An 18,418-nucleotide genomic window follows, 5' to 3' on the forward strand; every position below is an offset into this window, starting at 1 on the left:
TCTGATGAGAACACAGCCTGCAAACACCTTGATTTTAGCCTCATAAGACTGAATGGAGAACCTAGTTATACCATCACCACAACTGTGATCTACAAAGTGGTGAGCTAATAAATGAGTGCAGTTTAAAGCTGCTGCATTTGTGGTTGTTTGCACATGCACTAGAAAACCAACACAAGGGTCTCAAAATGCCTTCATGTCAACATTAGGAACATAACATATTTCATGTTGGTAGTAACGGAAACAGCAACTTTTCTAAACTTGAATAGACCTTTTAAAACAAAACCCTAAGAGCTTACTCAGAAAAAAGTAAAAATTTAAGCTTCTAAGTTTTTGAATCACTATGCTATAAATACAGATAAGAATAACACATTGTATAACTATTTTTATTTACATTTAATAATTTGGTTGTTTACAAGATGTTTTCATAGCAACCATATACAGTGGTAGTAAACATACTGGTTTTATTTATTTATTATTTTAACATACTTGTTTTAAAGAAAGACAAAACTAGGTTAAAATCCTGGCTACGACACTGATTCTGAACAAGTACTCTAAATCTCTTACTTCATGTGTTAAATAACAAGACTGATAACTAACTCCCAGAGTTCTTAAATTAAAGACACAATAAACATAAACTACTTGGTATGTGCCCTTATAAATGTAAGATTATTTTACCATGATACTGTACTATCACTTCCCTGAAATCAGGGATTATGCCTTAGTCATCACTGAATCCACTGTGCCCAGGACACTGCCCAGCATGTGTTAAATAGTAAGACTGATAACTAACTCCCAGAGTTCTTAAATTAAAGACACAATAAACATAAACTACTTGGTATGTGCCCTTATAAATATAAGATTATTTTACCATGATACTGTACTATCACTTCCCTGAAATCAGGGATTATGCCTTAGTCATCACTGAATCCACTGTGCCCAGGATACTGCCCAGCACACAGTAGTTGCTCAGTAAATCTCTGGTTAAGTAAGCAAGACATTTTGAGCAAGACTTTGATGAAATGGTCCGCATTTAGCGGGTAAAAACAGAGGGCCTGACAGGTTGACTTTCTTATCCAAATTTTCTTAAACTAGAAAATAAAAATGTATGTAAAAAGCTTTCTAAATTCAAGTCCTGTGCTCTGTCCATGGTACCATACTATACATAGGCACCAGAGGTATATAAAACCTCTCTATATAAAAGATTATATATATATTTGACAGTATCTCTAAAATACTGCACTTAAAAGAATGGCACAAAGAATGGCCTTTAGTTCACATTCTACTAAGTATAATTCTCTATGACACAATTTCAGTTCCTCATCTATGTCTAAAAGATTGGTTTCTATTGCCTAAATCCCCAATGTCCATATGATGGGCAAGTTCCATTATCACAATACATTTGTATTCCACTGTAACAGTCCTGCTCCAATTAACTTTTTGTTGGAAGAAGGTTCTCCACCCCCCCCAGTAAAAAATGGATGCAAAACAATGATATGACAACAGCAGATGCTAGCAAGGATGTGAAGAAATGGGATCATTCATATGCTGCTGATGGGGATGTCAAATGGACCAACCACTCTGGAAAACAGTTCGACAGTTCCCTTACAAACTAAGCATACACATGCAGACAGTCAAATAATCTGTCCTTACTCAGAGAGGTGAACACTGTGTCCACCTAGAAAACCTCTACATGATTAATTCACTGCAACTCCAACTGTAATAGCCAAAAACTGGAAACACTCAAGACGTCCTAAAACAGGCGAACAGTTAAACAAGCTGTCATATGCCCATACCATGGAATATTACTCAGCCAAAAAACACAGAGAGAGAACAAACTGATGCAGGCAACAACTTGGTTAGATCTCAAGGGCACTGTGCTGATCGAAAAAAGCCAGTCTCAGAAGATTACACACTGTATGATTCCATTTACATAACAGTGCTAAAATGACAAAACTATGGACAAGGGGAACAAATTAGTACTTGCCAGATTAGCATGAGGGAGAGCTTTGTGCTAATGAAATAGTTCTATATCCTGACTGCAGTGGTAGCTACACAAATATACATATCACAAAATGACAAAGAAATATACATACATTGTACCACTGTCAGCATCCCAGTTTTGTTTCTTTTTTTTAAGTTACACAAGATTTAAGCATTAGGAGTAACTGAGCGAAGAGTACACAGCACCCAGCACTGTTCTGTTTTATTTTTGTGAATCTTTTATTTCTGTGAACTTCCTGTGAGTCTATAGTTATTTCAAAAAATAAACAATGAGTGCAAAGCCAAATGTCTGAGACCTCTGGTAGAATTTTCTACATTCTCTCCAATGAAACAATACTTCCTCATTTGAATGGTCCCAAAGTAAACATAGCTCATATTTTTATAGGGTACTTTGAAAATAAAGAAAAACAAAACAATCACAGACACACAAAATTATAAACTTTCTCTTCATCTCCAGATGCTGGTATTCCTTTCCCATTCATTTTCATTCCATCTCCTGGCCTTTTGAGCCTCATATCTTGAGATTACCTCTCAGTGACCTATACAACTACCAAACAATTGATCCCTATGTCTTGTTTTTTCATTCCAATGAAACTGTACATTCCTTAAGAAAAAATTTCAACTAGATATTAGATTATGCAATTCCAGATTCGACCCCCTGTTGAAAGGCACACTTTAAAATAAACAAAACAAAAAAAGCTCTTCAGCCTAAATTAGTACAAATTAATACAAGTTACAATGTAAGAGAGATTTCTGAGCAGAAAAGCCTTCCAGATTCTCCTAGCCTACTCTAAGCCATCTCTCAGCCTCTCCGCATGGTGCAAGAATCCCTCTCACAACCACAGGCCGGCTTCACAACTTGACACCATCCTTCACAAAACAAACATCCCAAGAACACAATTCACACCTGTAAAGCACTTCAGTTCACAGAGTGCTTGTACACAAGCGACCTCATTTGGTGCTCATTAGACTGTCAGGATAAGACATACAGGCAGGAAGCTTTCTTCATCCCATGTAGGAGATGAGGTAACTTGACTTGGCAAAGTAACTTCTCAATAGCATAAAGGTGAACAGTTAAGTTGCAGAATAGGGGATATAACCCAGATCTGCTGATTTCCTAATACTAAGCAATGTCAAAGTATTCCATCAACCCAAGCACCTCATTCCCAGTGTGGTAACAGACATTTATTAATGGTAAATGCAAGAAGAACAGAGGCAAATAGTGGATCCAATGGAACCGATCTGAGTCCACGAAAAGAGCAGGTTCTCAAAGTATGGTCTAATCCTGAGATCCGTAATATAGCTAGCAATTCTAAACAGAGATTTCAAAACAGAAAGCCAAAATGTACCTCTGTGTGGCTGAAGAACTTAGCTGGCACTGCAAGGAATAAGAAAGAAATGAAAACTTTTTACTCAGCTAACTTTACTGCTTTATGCAACTCACCAACTCAGAAAGGGCAGGATAGTGCTACTATAATCAAAGCTGAATTTAAATATATTAAATTGAATCCCTAGCTCTCCCACATCTTAGCCAAAGTGGGGGCGGGGGAACAACACCAGAGCAAGGCTAAGCACAGGAAATCTCAAGGAATCAGCTATGATAACATGATTTTTAACATTCTTATTCTTCTCCTAATTTGTTATTTCTAGAGGAAGCATGTTTGGGACTTGGCAACCCTTGATCAAAGTGTAAGGTTAAAAAAAAGGTGAAATAATTGGGAAAAAGGCTTGAAAATTAATCACATGAAAGAGAGTACATCTGATAGCAGCAAACAGAACCGCGAGGAGATCCCTGAACTGCTCCCTGCAAACATCACAGCCCTCAGACCCAAAGTTTGAGGACCACACAATGCACAAATTATCAACCAACAAAGGAGATTTATTGAGAAAAGCAGAAGAGCAAATAAAATAAAACTCATGATCTTAATGCTGCTAAACACTCCAACATTTAGTATTAATAGAATGTTTTTTGATTCAGAGAAGTTCCTAGCCCCATTTTACCCTTCTTTAACAGGATCATGTTGCTGCAGAAGAAATAACAAAGAAACTTTATAGAAGTCTTACCAACACGATATTTTAGTTCTATGATGGTTTCTCCTTCTCTGCTCAATTCCGTTACTTCGCAAGTGTAGTTTCCTACGACGGCATCACTCTTATCCATCTTCAAAGAGGCAATGCCACGTAGTAATTCTGGTGGTGTGATTTTTGCACTAGAAAAGTTACTGCTGGGCTTGGACATCCGCTTACTTCCATCAAAGATGAAAATGTTTTCTCCTTTAAATTTCCATCTGACATACAATTCAGTAATGTTCTTCGTCTCCACATTGTTAACAAAACATGGGATGACAACGGTTTGATTGCAAAGGGTATATTCTACAGATTTGATTACATTAAATATTAGTTGAGCTGAACCTGGAAAAGAGAAATAAAATTGTTATTTCATACAGAATACTATGAGATCTTAGGTATGTTACAAATTATTAAGATAAAGAGAAGTGCTTCTATTGTTCACTTAAGCAAGTAAGCAACTATAGAGAAGATGGGTGAAGTGAAAAGAACAAATTATTTTAATATTAATGTGCTCAGCTGATAGACAACACTGTACCTCTTCTTTATTCATTCTCACTAACACAAAATATACATTCTCATGAATCCTGGGAATAAACCAGCAACTGTGTTAGAACATACAGATGTAGTATCTGGCTTTGGAAACTCTGAAGCTTGTGTCTTCTGATATTTAAAGAAAAATACTGAATTTACTATGAGAAAATTTTTAAATTGAAAGTAAAACCAAATAATATATTCAGTCTCAACTTCTATACACTTTCTCCAAATAGAACTTGCTAAACTGATAGGAAGTTTATTTCTATCCCTAGGTTACATTTCCAAAAAAGGTAGCAGGCTCTACTGTACTTAAATATAAAAAGTAAATCACATGAATCACATCACATCTTTCTACTAGGATGGTAAGCCTTAGAATGCTAAGGATTAAAAAAAAATAATTCTCTACAGCTATTTTTCCATTGCAAAATACAGACAGCAACAGACATTCGGTATGCAAGTATCATAAAGGATTATACACAACTGAATGGCATTTTCCCACTCCCACATTTCACTGAAACTAAGGAACAACTTCCAAATATATATTACAGGTGGCCCTTTCTTCTAGAAACCATAAACCGCCCAAAAGAAAGCTAAGATGCAAGCTGAAACCAAGAGCAGATACTATTAATAAGTAGCACGTATCCGATCAACTCTTTTCAATAGTATAAACTACTGGTTGTTGCCTTATAAAGAGAGGTTGAGAAATGGGTCTTCTTTCATGTGGAATGTGCAAAAATGTGGACAAACTGTAGTTGTCCTCCATATTCTTCAGCCACTCATCACTTCTTTCATGTAAGCAGTGAGTTGGTGTTTCCTTTAAAAAAAGGATTGACAGATACAAATAAAACCTTAGGTTTAATTGTTCATTTTTAAGATTTTTCCTTTATCAGGGGCATCAAGGGCATATTATTACTCTAGGAACATAATTACTCGTCAATAAATGCCCACTGAATTGAATGCTGGGCTGCAGCATCGAATATGAACTGAACAATGTTCAGAAGCCTGAGAACAAATCCCATCTCTGTCACTTTTCAGGGTGCAACCTTAAGCAATTCGCTTAACTTTCTATGCCTTGGTTTACTCTCTATAAGTAAGATGATCAAAAAATGAACACTGGGCTGCTTCACAGAATTGTGCACGCTAAGTTGCTTCAGTCATGTCTGACTTTCTGTGACCCTATGGACTGTAGCTTGCCAGGCTCCTATGTCCACAGGATTTCTCCAGGCAAGAATCCTGGAGTGGGTTGCCACGCCCTTCTCCAGGGGATCTTCCTGACTCAGGGATCAAACCTGCATCTCTTGCGTCTCCTGCAGTGGCATGCAGGTTCTTTACTGCATGGGAAAGGAGAAAGTGTATAGTAAAGGTTCTTTACTAGCGCCACCTGGGAAGCCCCTCACAGAATTGTGGTTGGCATCAATGGAGAAAACATATTGGTAAGTGCTCTGTACTGTGCTATAAATATGTAAGGTCATACTATAAAAACTAGGCACTCCAGCATCTTAAGGTAATGCTCTGGACCTTCTCTGACTGGCAGGTCGGAACTGTTATTTCTGGGAATTGCAGTCTAAATCAGCCCTGCGGTCATCCACAGCTCACCTTCCCCCAGTTCTCTCCATTTCTAGCCACCTAAATATCAGGAAGCTCCAGGCCAAACCTGGACTTCCAACTGCATTCTTCAAAACGCTGGAGTTATGAATTACTTCCCCTGAGAAATAAGCACTGGGTGGAGACTACAGAGTGTACAAGGACAGAAGAAAGTGGTTATGATGCTGGAACTAGAAAGGAAGGAAAGTGTCAGAAACTATGGTCAACGATTTTGAAATGGACTAAAAGATTACCAGGAGTCCCTTCAATGGGGTGCTGGGCCTTATCGGACAGATCCTTTTGGAATAACTCTATAGCAGCCTGGGCCTCCTGCCAAGACTAGGCTGTTTTTATACTTTTGTAAGATGTAGAAAACTGATGGTAATGCAAACGATTCATATCCATAGAGATACAAACAAACTTTGTTCTGCACTTGATTTGGACCTGTTGGAAGAGAGGAATTTTTTTTAAAAAACTACATTTTAGGGACTTCCCTGGCAGTCCAGTGGTTAAGACAGCGCTTCACTGAAGGGGGCATGGGTTTGATCCCTGATTGGAAACTACATGCCACACAGCAGGGCCAAAAAAAAAAAAAAAAGATTTTATTGCCCTGAGGACACTGGCCAACTTTGTATCTATCCACAGATTCATTTCACCATTCCTGACTGCCTATATGTACATGTGTCTATTCTTCCAATTCTCTTTTTTTTAATCAACAGTTATTTGGCTACATTGGGTCCTTAGCCACAGCATGCAGGATCTTTAATTGTGGTGTGCAGATTCTCAGTTGTGGCATATGGGATCTAGTTCCCTGACCAGAGATTAAACCTGGGCCCCCTGCACTGGGAGTGCAGAGTCTTAGCCACTGGACTGCCAGGGAAGTCCTTCCAATTCTCATTTAAAACCAAGATGGCTGTACTGTGTTGTTGGTTTGCTTGTTAATTAATGTGTGAAATAAAAACTTTGACACGTGAGCATTTCATATTTGTTTGAGTCAAACTATACCTCCTAAAAATTATTAAATTTTAATTATTTATTTATTTAAATAATCTAATTAATTATTTTATTTAATTGTTAATTAAAGAGATACAAGTGAAGAGCTAAGTTACCTCAGCAAACTTTTTTAGAAGCCTCCAAGTGAGTACAAAGTGGTCAGCAAGCACTCAGCGACTTTATAACTTGTGTTTAGAAAATGAATTTTCTAAAGAATACAGAAAGCACTGATTCCACTGCAGTATTTGTTGTAATATCAATATAGCCATTTTTATAGCTGAAGCAATTTAAGTTGAACAAATGCTGTCAATAAAATTCAAAGTGAAATTGACCTAGATCAACTATAATTTGAATAACCCTTGCACTAACAATTAATAAATACAATCCAAAAATGTTGCTTCATCAGCTGTTAACTACTTCACCCTCTACAAACATTTACTAAGCAGTGAAATTATTTGATTTGGTTTTTCTCTATTTTGCCTACTGCCTTCTGATGAAACAGCAAAGTGAAGAAAGGACCTAAAATATTCAGAGCAAATAAAGGATCATATAGATAATTACCATGAATAAGTAAATTCTGAATAATCAAGAAATGCCTACAGCAGTCTAATCAGATAGGAATTGATAAGTATAACCATCCGTGATGCTGGAGTTACAGATAAATTAACAAATGAAATGGGAAAATTAACTTATATCAAATGCCAAAAATATGGGACCTTACAATTTCTGTGAATACAGACTACCAGTTCAAACCATCTCATCTGATCTGAAACACTTAACAGGAGGTGCGTATACAATAATGAAAAAAAATGTAGGAATCATCTTTAAAAAACTTAGAATTCTCACCTGGGGGACTAATGAAAGTGAAAGTAAAAGTCACTCAGTCGTGTCCCACTCTTTGTGACCCCATGGACTATACAGACCGTGGAATTCTCCAGGCCAGAATACTGGACTGGGTAGCCGTTCCCTTTTCCAGGGGATCCTGCCAACCCAAGAATCAAACCGAGGTCTCCCGCAGTGCAGGCATATTCTTTACCAGCTGAGCCTTTACAAGGGAAGCCTGGGGGACTGATACATACTTTTTATAACCCAAGGTCGCAAGTGCTTTCTTTCCTACATGAACAAAGTGCTATGGATGGGCAAGAGAGTAACCAGTCTTTAGACTTCTAGGAAAATGCTTGTTGCTACTACAGGAAAAACAGAAGACTATCATAGACTCTGCTCATTTATTTAGGCCTTCATTCTTTTACGTTTTCACATGTTCCATGGAAGATTTCTCTCCTTTAGAACAACACTGAAAATACTGTCCTTTTGTAAGAGCTTATCCAATACTCTCCAAAGGAGCCGTCCCTTCCTAATTACTTCAAATTGAGTCCTCCAGATAAGAAACCAGAAGCTTCCAATACTTCCCCCTAGACATTCTCCTGCTGCCCCACCTATCCACACCTCTCTCCCCTCACTTCCTCTGCTTCAGAAATGAACTCCTTCACTTGAGAGCTAGTTTCCATTTCTGTCTCCACACTCATCAATATCAAGGACTTCCCCTAGTTGTTTACCGACCTCTGACATCCCCCAAGTTCATTTACAATAGGTTTAAAAAAAATTTTTTTAAATACTTGAACATTAGCCAACTGGGGAAAAAAAAAAAATCCCTTGTACTTGTCTCTCTCTTTCCTAGCATCTAGAAAGACAATCTAAATGCATTTCTTCATCTCTTACTTCCTACATCCCTGCTACCTGGCCTCCACCTTGCCTTCTTCACTGCAATGGCTCTTGCCAAAGTTGGCGATCATCCCGTGAAAATGGAATGCACATGGTTCGCTCTCCATCTTGACTTCTCTACAGTTCTTGAGCCTGTGGGGAGCCCCTTTCTTGTCTCTTGGCTTCTGTATCTCTGAATTTCCTTCTAGTGCTTTCTCCACCTCATTGCAGCTTGCTTGCTTTACTGAAATCCACTCCTTGACTCACAGTACACATTAGGTTGCTAAGGACTTCCTACCCAGCCTTGACCCCCACCCCTCCCCACTCCAGCATTCTCCCTTACTCCAGGTTTTAACTACCCACACATTTTATTTAACTAGGTTCCCCCTTTCTCCTTAGCTGCAGAGCTTGGGAAGCCAGCCATGTGCTATGCGTTTCCACTTGGATATACGACAGTTACTTCAGAGTCAACATGATCAAAAATCTATCTACCTTCTGCCTACGTTCATCCCAAATCCTCACCTCCCTAAAGTACTTTTTATTATCTACCAGTCAACCAGACCTAGACCTAAGAATCATGCTAGATTCTGCTCTCTCCTCAGCCAGGCGAGTTCTGGGTAGGCTCAACCTACGTGACTGTTCCTAAAGCCAATGGCTGCTACATGAATTAACTAGACATTCATCATTTCTGCCTTGAACTATTGCTGCAACCCCTAACTAGCTCCCTGCCTTCAGCCTCAAAGTTTCCCCATCCCAGTCATGCATTTTGCACAGTTCCCAAAATAACTGTTCCAAACACAAATGTGCACTCCTTTGCATAATATACTTTAACAGCACCCCTTCCCCCACTTTCAGGCTAAATTCAAGTGCATGAGCACGGAATACAAACCAGGTCCTTCAGGATCCTGTCCATCCTCACCTCCTACACTCTCTTATTTCCCAAGTAAGCTTCAGTCATAATGACCTTCTAGCAATTCCCTGGATATGCAAATGTACTCTCATCTCCAGGCCTTTCCCCACTCACACGAGCTGTTACCCAGCCTAAGGAGGCCCATACCTTTCACTGGAGGTACAGGTAAGGGCACACACTTGGCTCAACACTTAGCGCTTGCTAGGTGTATAAGCTTAGGCAAGTTACTTAATTTCTGTATCTCGGTTTCCTCACCTATAAAATGTGACCAGTGATCATGTACACCTCATAGAAATTTTGTTGAGATTTAACAAGATAATGAACATGGAGTTCCTATTGAAATGCCTTTCACTTACACAGCAAACGTTCCATAAATGGCAGCTACAATTCACTAACTTTGGCTCTTCCTGAAGGCACAGCTGAGATATTCAATCCTGTCCCCGTCGTTGCTACTACTCAACTCTATTTGTCCCTCCTAACTGCTCCTATTCCCCCCATTCAAGCGCTGTCGCTCAGTTCCAAATCTTGTAACTACTGTTTTACTCTACTGATTTCTCCATTAGGATAAAAAGGGAGAAACACAAGGACAATGCATTCATTTGATATCCTATGGATCTAATTCAGGGTCCAGCCAGTAGGGCTCAATACATTCCTCCTGAATGTAAAAATTTAAAGTATGAATCCCATGAAAAGAAAATCTAAATATCATATCAGGGAAGATTCACTCTTCTTCCATATTTCAAGAGACTCCTCCACTGTTTCTTACTTCTATAGCCCTGATTATGGTATCATGAGGCTACATATTTTAATGAAAAATCTAAACCAAGTCGGATGCAGATTAGATGGAACAGTTTCTTTAAAATTACTTGATGTCTCTAAGAATGCTCCTCCTACCGGGCAGTGTTTAAACTGGATGAGTTGCAGTGTCCTAGAAAAGGAAGGGCTTTTCAGGCCACAGCAAGTTCAGAGGAATAAAGAAAGAATACCCAAAGGCCAATGATTATTCAAGTGAACTCCAGGAAAAGGGGCTGGAAAAGATGATTAGGACTTATTGTAAAGGCTTCCTTGAATGTCATTGTGGGAAGTCTGGAGCTGATAACCTAAGTAATGACAAACCACTCAGACTTAATTACATTAAAAAAATAATAATAACACAGCAGTATGAAGGGTGAATTAAGGACAGGAAGAGCTTTGGGAAAGGAGATTCATTAAGAGATGGCTGCAGTAATCCAGGAAAATGACAAGTGAAGAGAAGGCCAAAAGTAATAGTGAAAGAATGAAAAAAGCATATGGACGTAAGTCAGATGTGAGAGGTAAAGGAGAGGCAAGAAGAATTACAGTTATTAACTAAAATAGCATGCACAACCAGTTAGATTGTGGATTAACTATAGAGTAAAGGAGAAGGAGGAGAAGGCAATGGCACCCCACTCCAGTACTCTTGCCTGGAGGATCCCATGGACGGAGGAGCCTGGTGGGCTACAGTCCATAGGGTCGCTGGGAGTCGGAGACGACTGAGCGACTTCACTTTCACTTTTCACTTTCATGCACTGGAGAAGGAAATGGCTACCCACTCCAGTGTTCTTGCCTGGAAAATCCCAGGAACGGCGGAGCCTGGTGGACTGCTGTCTCTGGGGTCGCACAGAGTCGGACACGACAGAAGCGACTTAGTACTAGTACTAGTAAAGGAGAAGGAAATGGCAACCCACTCCAGCGTTCTTGTCTGGAGAATCCCATAGACAGAGGAGCCTGGCAGGCTATAGTCCATGCGGGGGTCACAAGAGTCGGACACGACTTAGTGCACTGTCTGTCTCTCAAAGATACTTAAGAGATTCGGCAGTAAATATTCTTTCAATATTCAATAGGCTGAGTATTAAAAGTACCAGTGGCACACTGAAATGGAGATGTCCAGTAGATCCCAGGATATGTCAATGTGGACTTAAGAAGAAAGGTCTGAGCTACAGAGACTTGGGAATTACCAAGAATATAGCTGGTAACTGAAACTGTGAGCATAAACAAGATTACTCAGAGAGTCCTTGCAAACAGAGCAGGTACCAGAGAATAAAATGGTGGGGAATATCAATATTTATGGACCAAACAGTTAAAGAGGAACAAACTAAGGATGTGAGAAAAGAGGTGAAGTAGGTGAGGGGGCAAAGAACACCACTGCAGACACAATGGAAGGGTCTTAACTATGGACAAAATAGATGTTAAGCAGGATGAGTAAAAAAAAAAAACAAACCTCTAGATTTAAATTTTCATTCTTAGCTTCTTTATCTGCAGCGATGTCAGCAGATGAGGGGACTGGAGTCAGACTGCATTTGGGAAGTGAAGGGGAGGGGAGAAAGAGGAGGCAGTGATTCTCTATGAATAAATTTGGCAGAATAAGAAAGCAGGCTTCCTTCGTGGCTCAGCTGGTAAAGAATCTGCCTGCAATGCAGGAGACCAGGGTTGGGAAGATGCCCTGGAGAAGGGAAAGGCTACCCACTCCAGTATTCTGGCCTGGAGAATTCCATGGACTGTTTAGTCCATGGAGTCGCAGAGTCGGACAGGAATGAACGACTTTCACTTTCACTTTTGTGGGCCTCCTTGCTGGCTCAGATGGTAAAGAATCTGCCTGCAATGTGGGAGACCCAGGTTCAATCCCTAGATCAGGAAGATCCCCTGGAGAAGGGAATGGCAACCCACTCCAGGATTCTTGCCTGGAGCATCCCATGGACAGAGGAGCCTGGTGGGCTATTGTCCGTGGGGTTGCAGAGTCGGACACAACTGAGTCAGTAACACACACAAGAGAGCAGAGAAAGAAGGCAACAATGGAAAGAGCGTGGAACCGCTCTTCTTGCTTGTTTTTAATATGGAGTCAAACTTGAGCATGTCTTCAAACTAAGATGAAGGAATCAATGAAGAGGGAAAGATCTAAGGTACAAGACTGAAGGATTAAGGTGATTAGGCAGGTCTCCAAGATGGTGGAAGTGAAAGACCTGTAGACAGGGGGGTCTTTCCTTGGAAAGGTGAATAGGAACACTTCTGACACTGGGTGAAGGAGGAGAATGAAATGAATGTTGCCTAAGATATTATAGACAAGTTTAGTAATGGTGGGTAGGAAGTTGAAAGAGTCCACACCACACATCACTATTTTCTGCAGCAGAGTAGGAAGTTAATTATTTGTTCAGGATGGATGATCAGGAATGGGATAAGAAGCCCCAGCAGTCACTAAGGTAAATGAAGCAAAGCCCATGAGTCAAGATACCTGCTAGAAATGAATCCATTTAATTTCTGCCATCAGGCTTGGGTTCTGGTATGAAGAACTGCAGTCTCAAACTGAATGAGGTTAAAATTAGGGTCAAAGCGAGGATTTAGTCAGATCTCTCCTCAACAGAGACCAAAAAAGGCTGGTAAAAAGGCAGGTGTTCACAGGTGTTTAGTTCTGACTCAAACTGATCTCCCACTGGGGTTTTAAATGGTCCCTATAAGAACAGAAGTAGTCAACTTAGAGTTATAAGGCCCAGGGCAGTTTAAAGGCAGTAACATCCACAATTATAGCCTTTTCAAGCACTTAAAATATATTAAGTACTACTGAGGTATAAAAACAAAAAATCCCTTCTCTTTATAAACTACACTTTAAGTTATTAAGAGGCACACAGTCTGAAATTTGTCTGTATGCCCCAGAAGGCCTTGCAAAAAGCTTAAAGCATAGCATGGGTTCATACTTACTTGAAATAGAATAAGCAATGTTGACAGACCCTGCACTTACCCAATCCCTTGTGTGTGTGTGTGTGTGTGTGTGTGTGTGTGTGTGTGTGTGTATGTGTGTGTGTGTGTTAGTCGCTCAGTCGTGTCTGACTTTTTGCAATCCCATGGACTGTAGCCCACCAGGCCCCTCTGTCCATGTAATTCTCCAGGCAAGAATACCGGAGTGGACTGCCCTTCCCTTCTCCAAGGGATCTTCCCAAACCAGCGACTGAACCCAGGTCTCCCACATTGCAGGCAGATTCTTTACCATTTGAGCCATTTAGTTCAAATATGCACTTAATTTAAATCCTAATTTAAATCTCAAACCCTGGGATTGACCAGATTCTGATGGCTCAGTGTTAAGTAATCAGCCTGCAATGCAGAAGACACAGGAGATGAGGGTTCAATCCCTGGGTCCAGAAAATACCCTGGAGGAGGAAATAGCAATCCACTCCAGTATTCCTGCCTGAAAAATCCCATGGATGGAGGAGCCTGGTAGACGACAGTCCATAGGGTCGCAAAAAGTAGGACACAAATGAGCAACTGAGCACACACACCATGGAGATGGAATAAAATATTCAGAGCAGCTTCTAATTCCTGTTTCAACTCCATGTAACCACAGAGAATGAAAATCCAGATTCTACTGTCTTAGTCTAGGTATACCACAATCAAATTTCCTGAGTGCTCTATACCTTTTTTCACTTTAGTACTACAATGTGTTTAGCAAAACTGATCCTACACTATCATTCTTGTTCTTTTATCATAGAAGAAATATCAGCACTAGTACACAGAGTGAAATTTGCTTTATCACAGCCCAAGAGTGCATTATATTAGGCTGAGCTACAAGATACAAAACTACAGAAATTTTTATCTTGTATAAAAAGGTATGACAGCAAAATAAGCTAAAAGAGGGGTAAAATGGTTACATGAAAACTATGTCTCTAAAAGAAGATGAATGTATTAAAAAAAATGACGCCTATTCTAGCTAGAGTTGACTTAATATTAAGGAATGCAAACAGTTTTAATAATGCATTTTGGATTTACAATGTTTATCAATTTGGGGGAAACCACCTATTTCTCTACTTTAGAACCTGGCCTTTCAAATCTTCATCAACAACTCAGTGGCAAACATAAAACATCTGCCAAAATACAGATGACAGCATGAGAAAGTGTCCTAATAGTAGGCATTTAGGGCAATGGTTTAGCACCCTGCCTCTAGACTGCTGGGCGGCCCCGGAAATAAGTACATTTAAAGAGGCGTTTACTTCCTTAAAATGGCAAATTGTGGTTCAAAATAATATATCTGTTAGGAGAAAAGAAAACATTTTTGTTTAAGCCAGCTAAATTACTACTAGACTTAGACAATAAAAATGCTTTAAAATCACGTGTACCCGTGATTCTAAAAACTCACTTTAAATAAAGAAAAATCATTCAATTACTGAAAAGACAGTTCTTAATCAGTGTCATTATCTGAGTAACCTTTTATTTACCAGTTAGTGAATATCACTGAAACTGATGATGTACTTTCAAACAACGTATAATTGGACATATGGAGGAGGGAGGAGGAAAGGAGAATAGTAATAATTCATTCTGCATCTTGTAAATCAATACAGAAAACTGTATTTTGCCTGTAATTAAAAGGAATGGGCATTTTGGATAACTTTCTTTACTATGAAGATCAACTGAATCTGTAGAGGTTACCAGGAAATAGCCTTTGACCACTAATCATTTATAAATGAAACTGAAAGCAAAATCAAACCTGAGTACAAATAAACGTACAAATCCATGACTTCCTTACTCATTCGAGAATCTAAAGTCAGCCTTGCAGATACTTGGGTTTACAACTACTTGTGTTCTGAAACAACATTTCTTCCTACATGCTCTTTTAAAACTACATATTAAACACACATGTACAAAAATACATTATAGCTTATGACAAACACTATCCCTTCCTGTTTTATATTCAACACTTAACAACTCAAATGTATAATATCTCTGTTTTGGCCTTTTTTTAAGGTCATTATTAACTAAGTACAATAAAAGACCATGAATTCTGAATTCTAAGACTCTGTAGGGACTTAAGCATATTAATATTGTATGTAAATAAATGCTAATCATACGTGATCATACCTATTACTAAAGGAGGCCTAACCATTTCTATCCTCAAAAGTACCATTCCAGCAGTTCTTTCTAATCTACTTGAAAATAGGACCCTTGTTTTTAAAACAGTGCATGATTCACATTTTTTTATGCTTCAAACTAGCTTTGAGACCACCGGTCTGATTTAGTAATATTTTATTACAAATTCATAACCGGGTTCAGTGTAAGGCTTTCCGATCATACAACAGGTTTCTGAAAGCAGTATTTATCTGAGCTATGACGGTAACGGGCAACGAGATGTTAAGGATGATAACAGAAAACACTACCCTACCTAGTATCAACCCTTTAGATAACAGAGATTGATTATTAAGAGCTCCAAAATCCCAGGAGATTTCACAGAGGGGGAAAGGAGCTAAGTCGGGACATAAGGGCATTTTGTAAACAGCTTGAAGTCACAAGCCTTCACAAATGGTAGAGTGAGGCTAATAACCCATTTAAAATCTAATTAATCTAGCATTCCAGAATTAAATGTAACAACTGCTTGATACTACTACTCTAACTCAATTCTGAATTTTACAAAAAGTTCACAACAGAATGTATAGATGTGAAGTGTGACAGGCACTATAGAGCCTCGAAAATTCCTATTCCTTCCTCAGTTTTTACAGGCGAAGCACACGTTCTAAAAAAGCGAAATGGATTCCAAAAGCTTGGGGGGCCAAAACGCCTTTGGCGTTGAAAGACACCAAATCCCACTCTACCGCAAATGTGTTTTGACTAGAGGTTACTATCTTCATACTTAAAGCGAAATCTGGATTGCTTTTAAAACGGTTCCCCTAAATAACGTAGGAAAACTTGAACGCGCAATTTAGACTGTATTGAAGTGGCTGATGGTGGTGGGGCGTGGGGGTAGTTTCCACCCAGTAAGCTATATTTCTAGGGTTAAAAAAAAGAAAGAAAGAAAAAAAAAAAAACAGCCAGAGAATCTTCTGATTAAACGCTGGGTTGTAAATGAAACTTATTTGTGTCCTTTACGTCCTCTTAACTCCTATGTTCGTGTGGTAGGGCAAAAGGAGGAAACCCCTTCTAGCAGACTTTGCCAAAATGCGTACTTGCATCACAAGAGGCTGGGGCCCTCCTACTCTCCTTCCTTCAACCCCCAAAACGTTTAAAGCACGGGGAGGGACAGGGGTACGAAAGAGGGATACCCTAACAGCTGCCAACCCCTCGCCTCCGATCGCGCCCCTTCTCTCCAGAGCTAATTTTTGCGCGAGGTGCACGGTTGGAGTCTTCCTCGGTGGTGGCAAACAGGGGAAGATGTGCCCCGCTCTCACCCAGGGGGAAGAGGAAGAGGAAGGAAAGGAAGAAAGGAAGGGGGTGCCGATCACCCGCTGGGCCCTCCCGCGTCTGCACCCGGGGCCTTGCACCCGTGCAAGGGCCCGCTCGTCCCGCGCCCCGGCCACCCTCTCCAGGGAGCCGCCGGGCCAGCCGGGCGCAGCCCACACACCCGCGGGGGCGCCGAGACACAAGCTGTAGAACCAAGAGCTAGTCACCACTCACCGCAGCGCACCGAGGCCAGCAGCAGAACCACTACCAGGGGCCACATCTCCGCGCCCGCCGCTGGGTCGCCGCAGCCGCCGCAGGCGTCTAGAGCAGGCGCCGCAGCAGACACAGAGAGGACCCGCCGCCACCTTCTGTCACAGGCAGGACCCGCTGCCCAGGCTGCCTGGCCGCGCGCGCGCGCGCGCTCCCGAAGCCCCCCCTTCCGACGCCCGCGCGGGCCGCGCACGCGCACTCGGCCTCCCCTCAGCCCCGCCTCGGTGGCTGTTGACGCCGCGCCCTCCAGACTCGCAGCTTCCAGTTCCCGCTCCCGCCTGCTCCCTGGCGGTGGCGCGCGCGGGGCTTCCCGGTCACGCCCCGCGGCCCCTGGCCGCCTCCTCTCACGTCAATGTCCGCACACCGCCCCCGCTACCCGCTGGAGGCTGAGTGTGTGTTCTCCCGCTCACCGGGGACCTCACTGCACCTGTCCCTGTCTGCTGTTCCCTTTTACCTCCCTGGGGACCCCCGTCTTATCTCCACTGGTCCTCTCCTGCGTTCACGCCCAGCCTCACGCTTCAGGAACCCCCTCCCCAGGCGCTGCTCCGTGGCGCTCCCTCGGAGCCCACTTCCCTCTGGACCCCACAGTGGCTCGCCTCTCCCTCCATCCAACGTCCTCCCGCGCGATGGGACCTCCGCGGCTCCACACTTCTCACCCCTCTCCATTTCCCCCGGAGCTCGGCCGCCTGCAGTGGGAGCGCACACCGCGTGGGGGCATCTCAACGCTTCCCCCGCCGGCAGCGAGCCCGGAGGGACCACGCCTAGGACAGGTCGCAGGCGGTCGCGTGTCCTCTGGGAACTTCCACTGGGCTGCCGGGCCCTCCGGGGTTCACCGCGTCCCGTCTGCTTTGGTTTTCCCGGCCGCTCTCAGATCCTCCGTTCTTTTTCTCGCCTAGTTCTGTTGTGTTTTCAACCTTTGAAAGGGATTACTCAAATTCCATTCGTGGTGGTGAACACTTTGTTGTTGTTCAGTTTCTAAGTCCTGATGCTGAAACCCTAGCAACCATCAGGGGTGGTCGCAACGGTTAGCAGAAGTATCCACGATGCCCCTTCCTGCAAAGTCATTGGGCCTGGTTAGTTCCCTCGCAGTGGTCCCTCTTCTATGCTGTTTGAGTTTACCTTGCTTAAAAAATGGGTTCAAAGTATGTCTCCAAGCCACAGTGTGGACAAGTTCTTTGATTAGCTCTCTGAATCACACAGACC

At 41.6% G+C, this 18,418-nt stretch overlaps 1 protein-coding gene across 9 annotated transcripts in view; it reads right to left on the minus strand.

Moving 5' to 3' along the window:
* The window catches only part of CD47 (CD47 molecule), a 62,207-nt gene extending 44,299 nt beyond the window's left edge, over positions 1-17,908 (minus strand). For 6 of the 9 annotated variants that reach the window (XM_060417303.1, XM_060417299.1, XM_060417293.1 and 3 more), the window contains exons 1-2: positions 17,872-17,908; positions 4,066-4,413 (exon numbers count right to left, since the gene is read on the minus strand). In XM_060417303.1, coding sequence (XP_060273286.1) covers positions 4,066-4,413; positions 17,872-17,881 — 358 coding nt within the window. In that variant the 5' untranslated portion in view covers positions 17,882-17,908. Of the gene's footprint in view, positions 1-4,065; positions 4,414-17,179; positions 17,335-17,871 lie in introns of those variants that run through there. The other 3 variants (XM_042230907.2, XM_027979826.3, XM_027979820.3) reach the window with 1 other exon arrangement.
* Positions 17,909-18,418: the final 510 nt, after the last annotated feature.

This window comes from Ovis aries, chromosome 1 (genome assembly GCF_016772045.2).
Source record: "Ovis aries strain OAR_USU_Benz2616 breed Rambouillet chromosome 1, ARS-UI_Ramb_v3.0, whole genome shotgun sequence".
Classification (NCBI taxonomy): domain Eukaryota; kingdom Metazoa; phylum Chordata; class Mammalia; order Artiodactyla; family Bovidae; genus Ovis; species Ovis aries.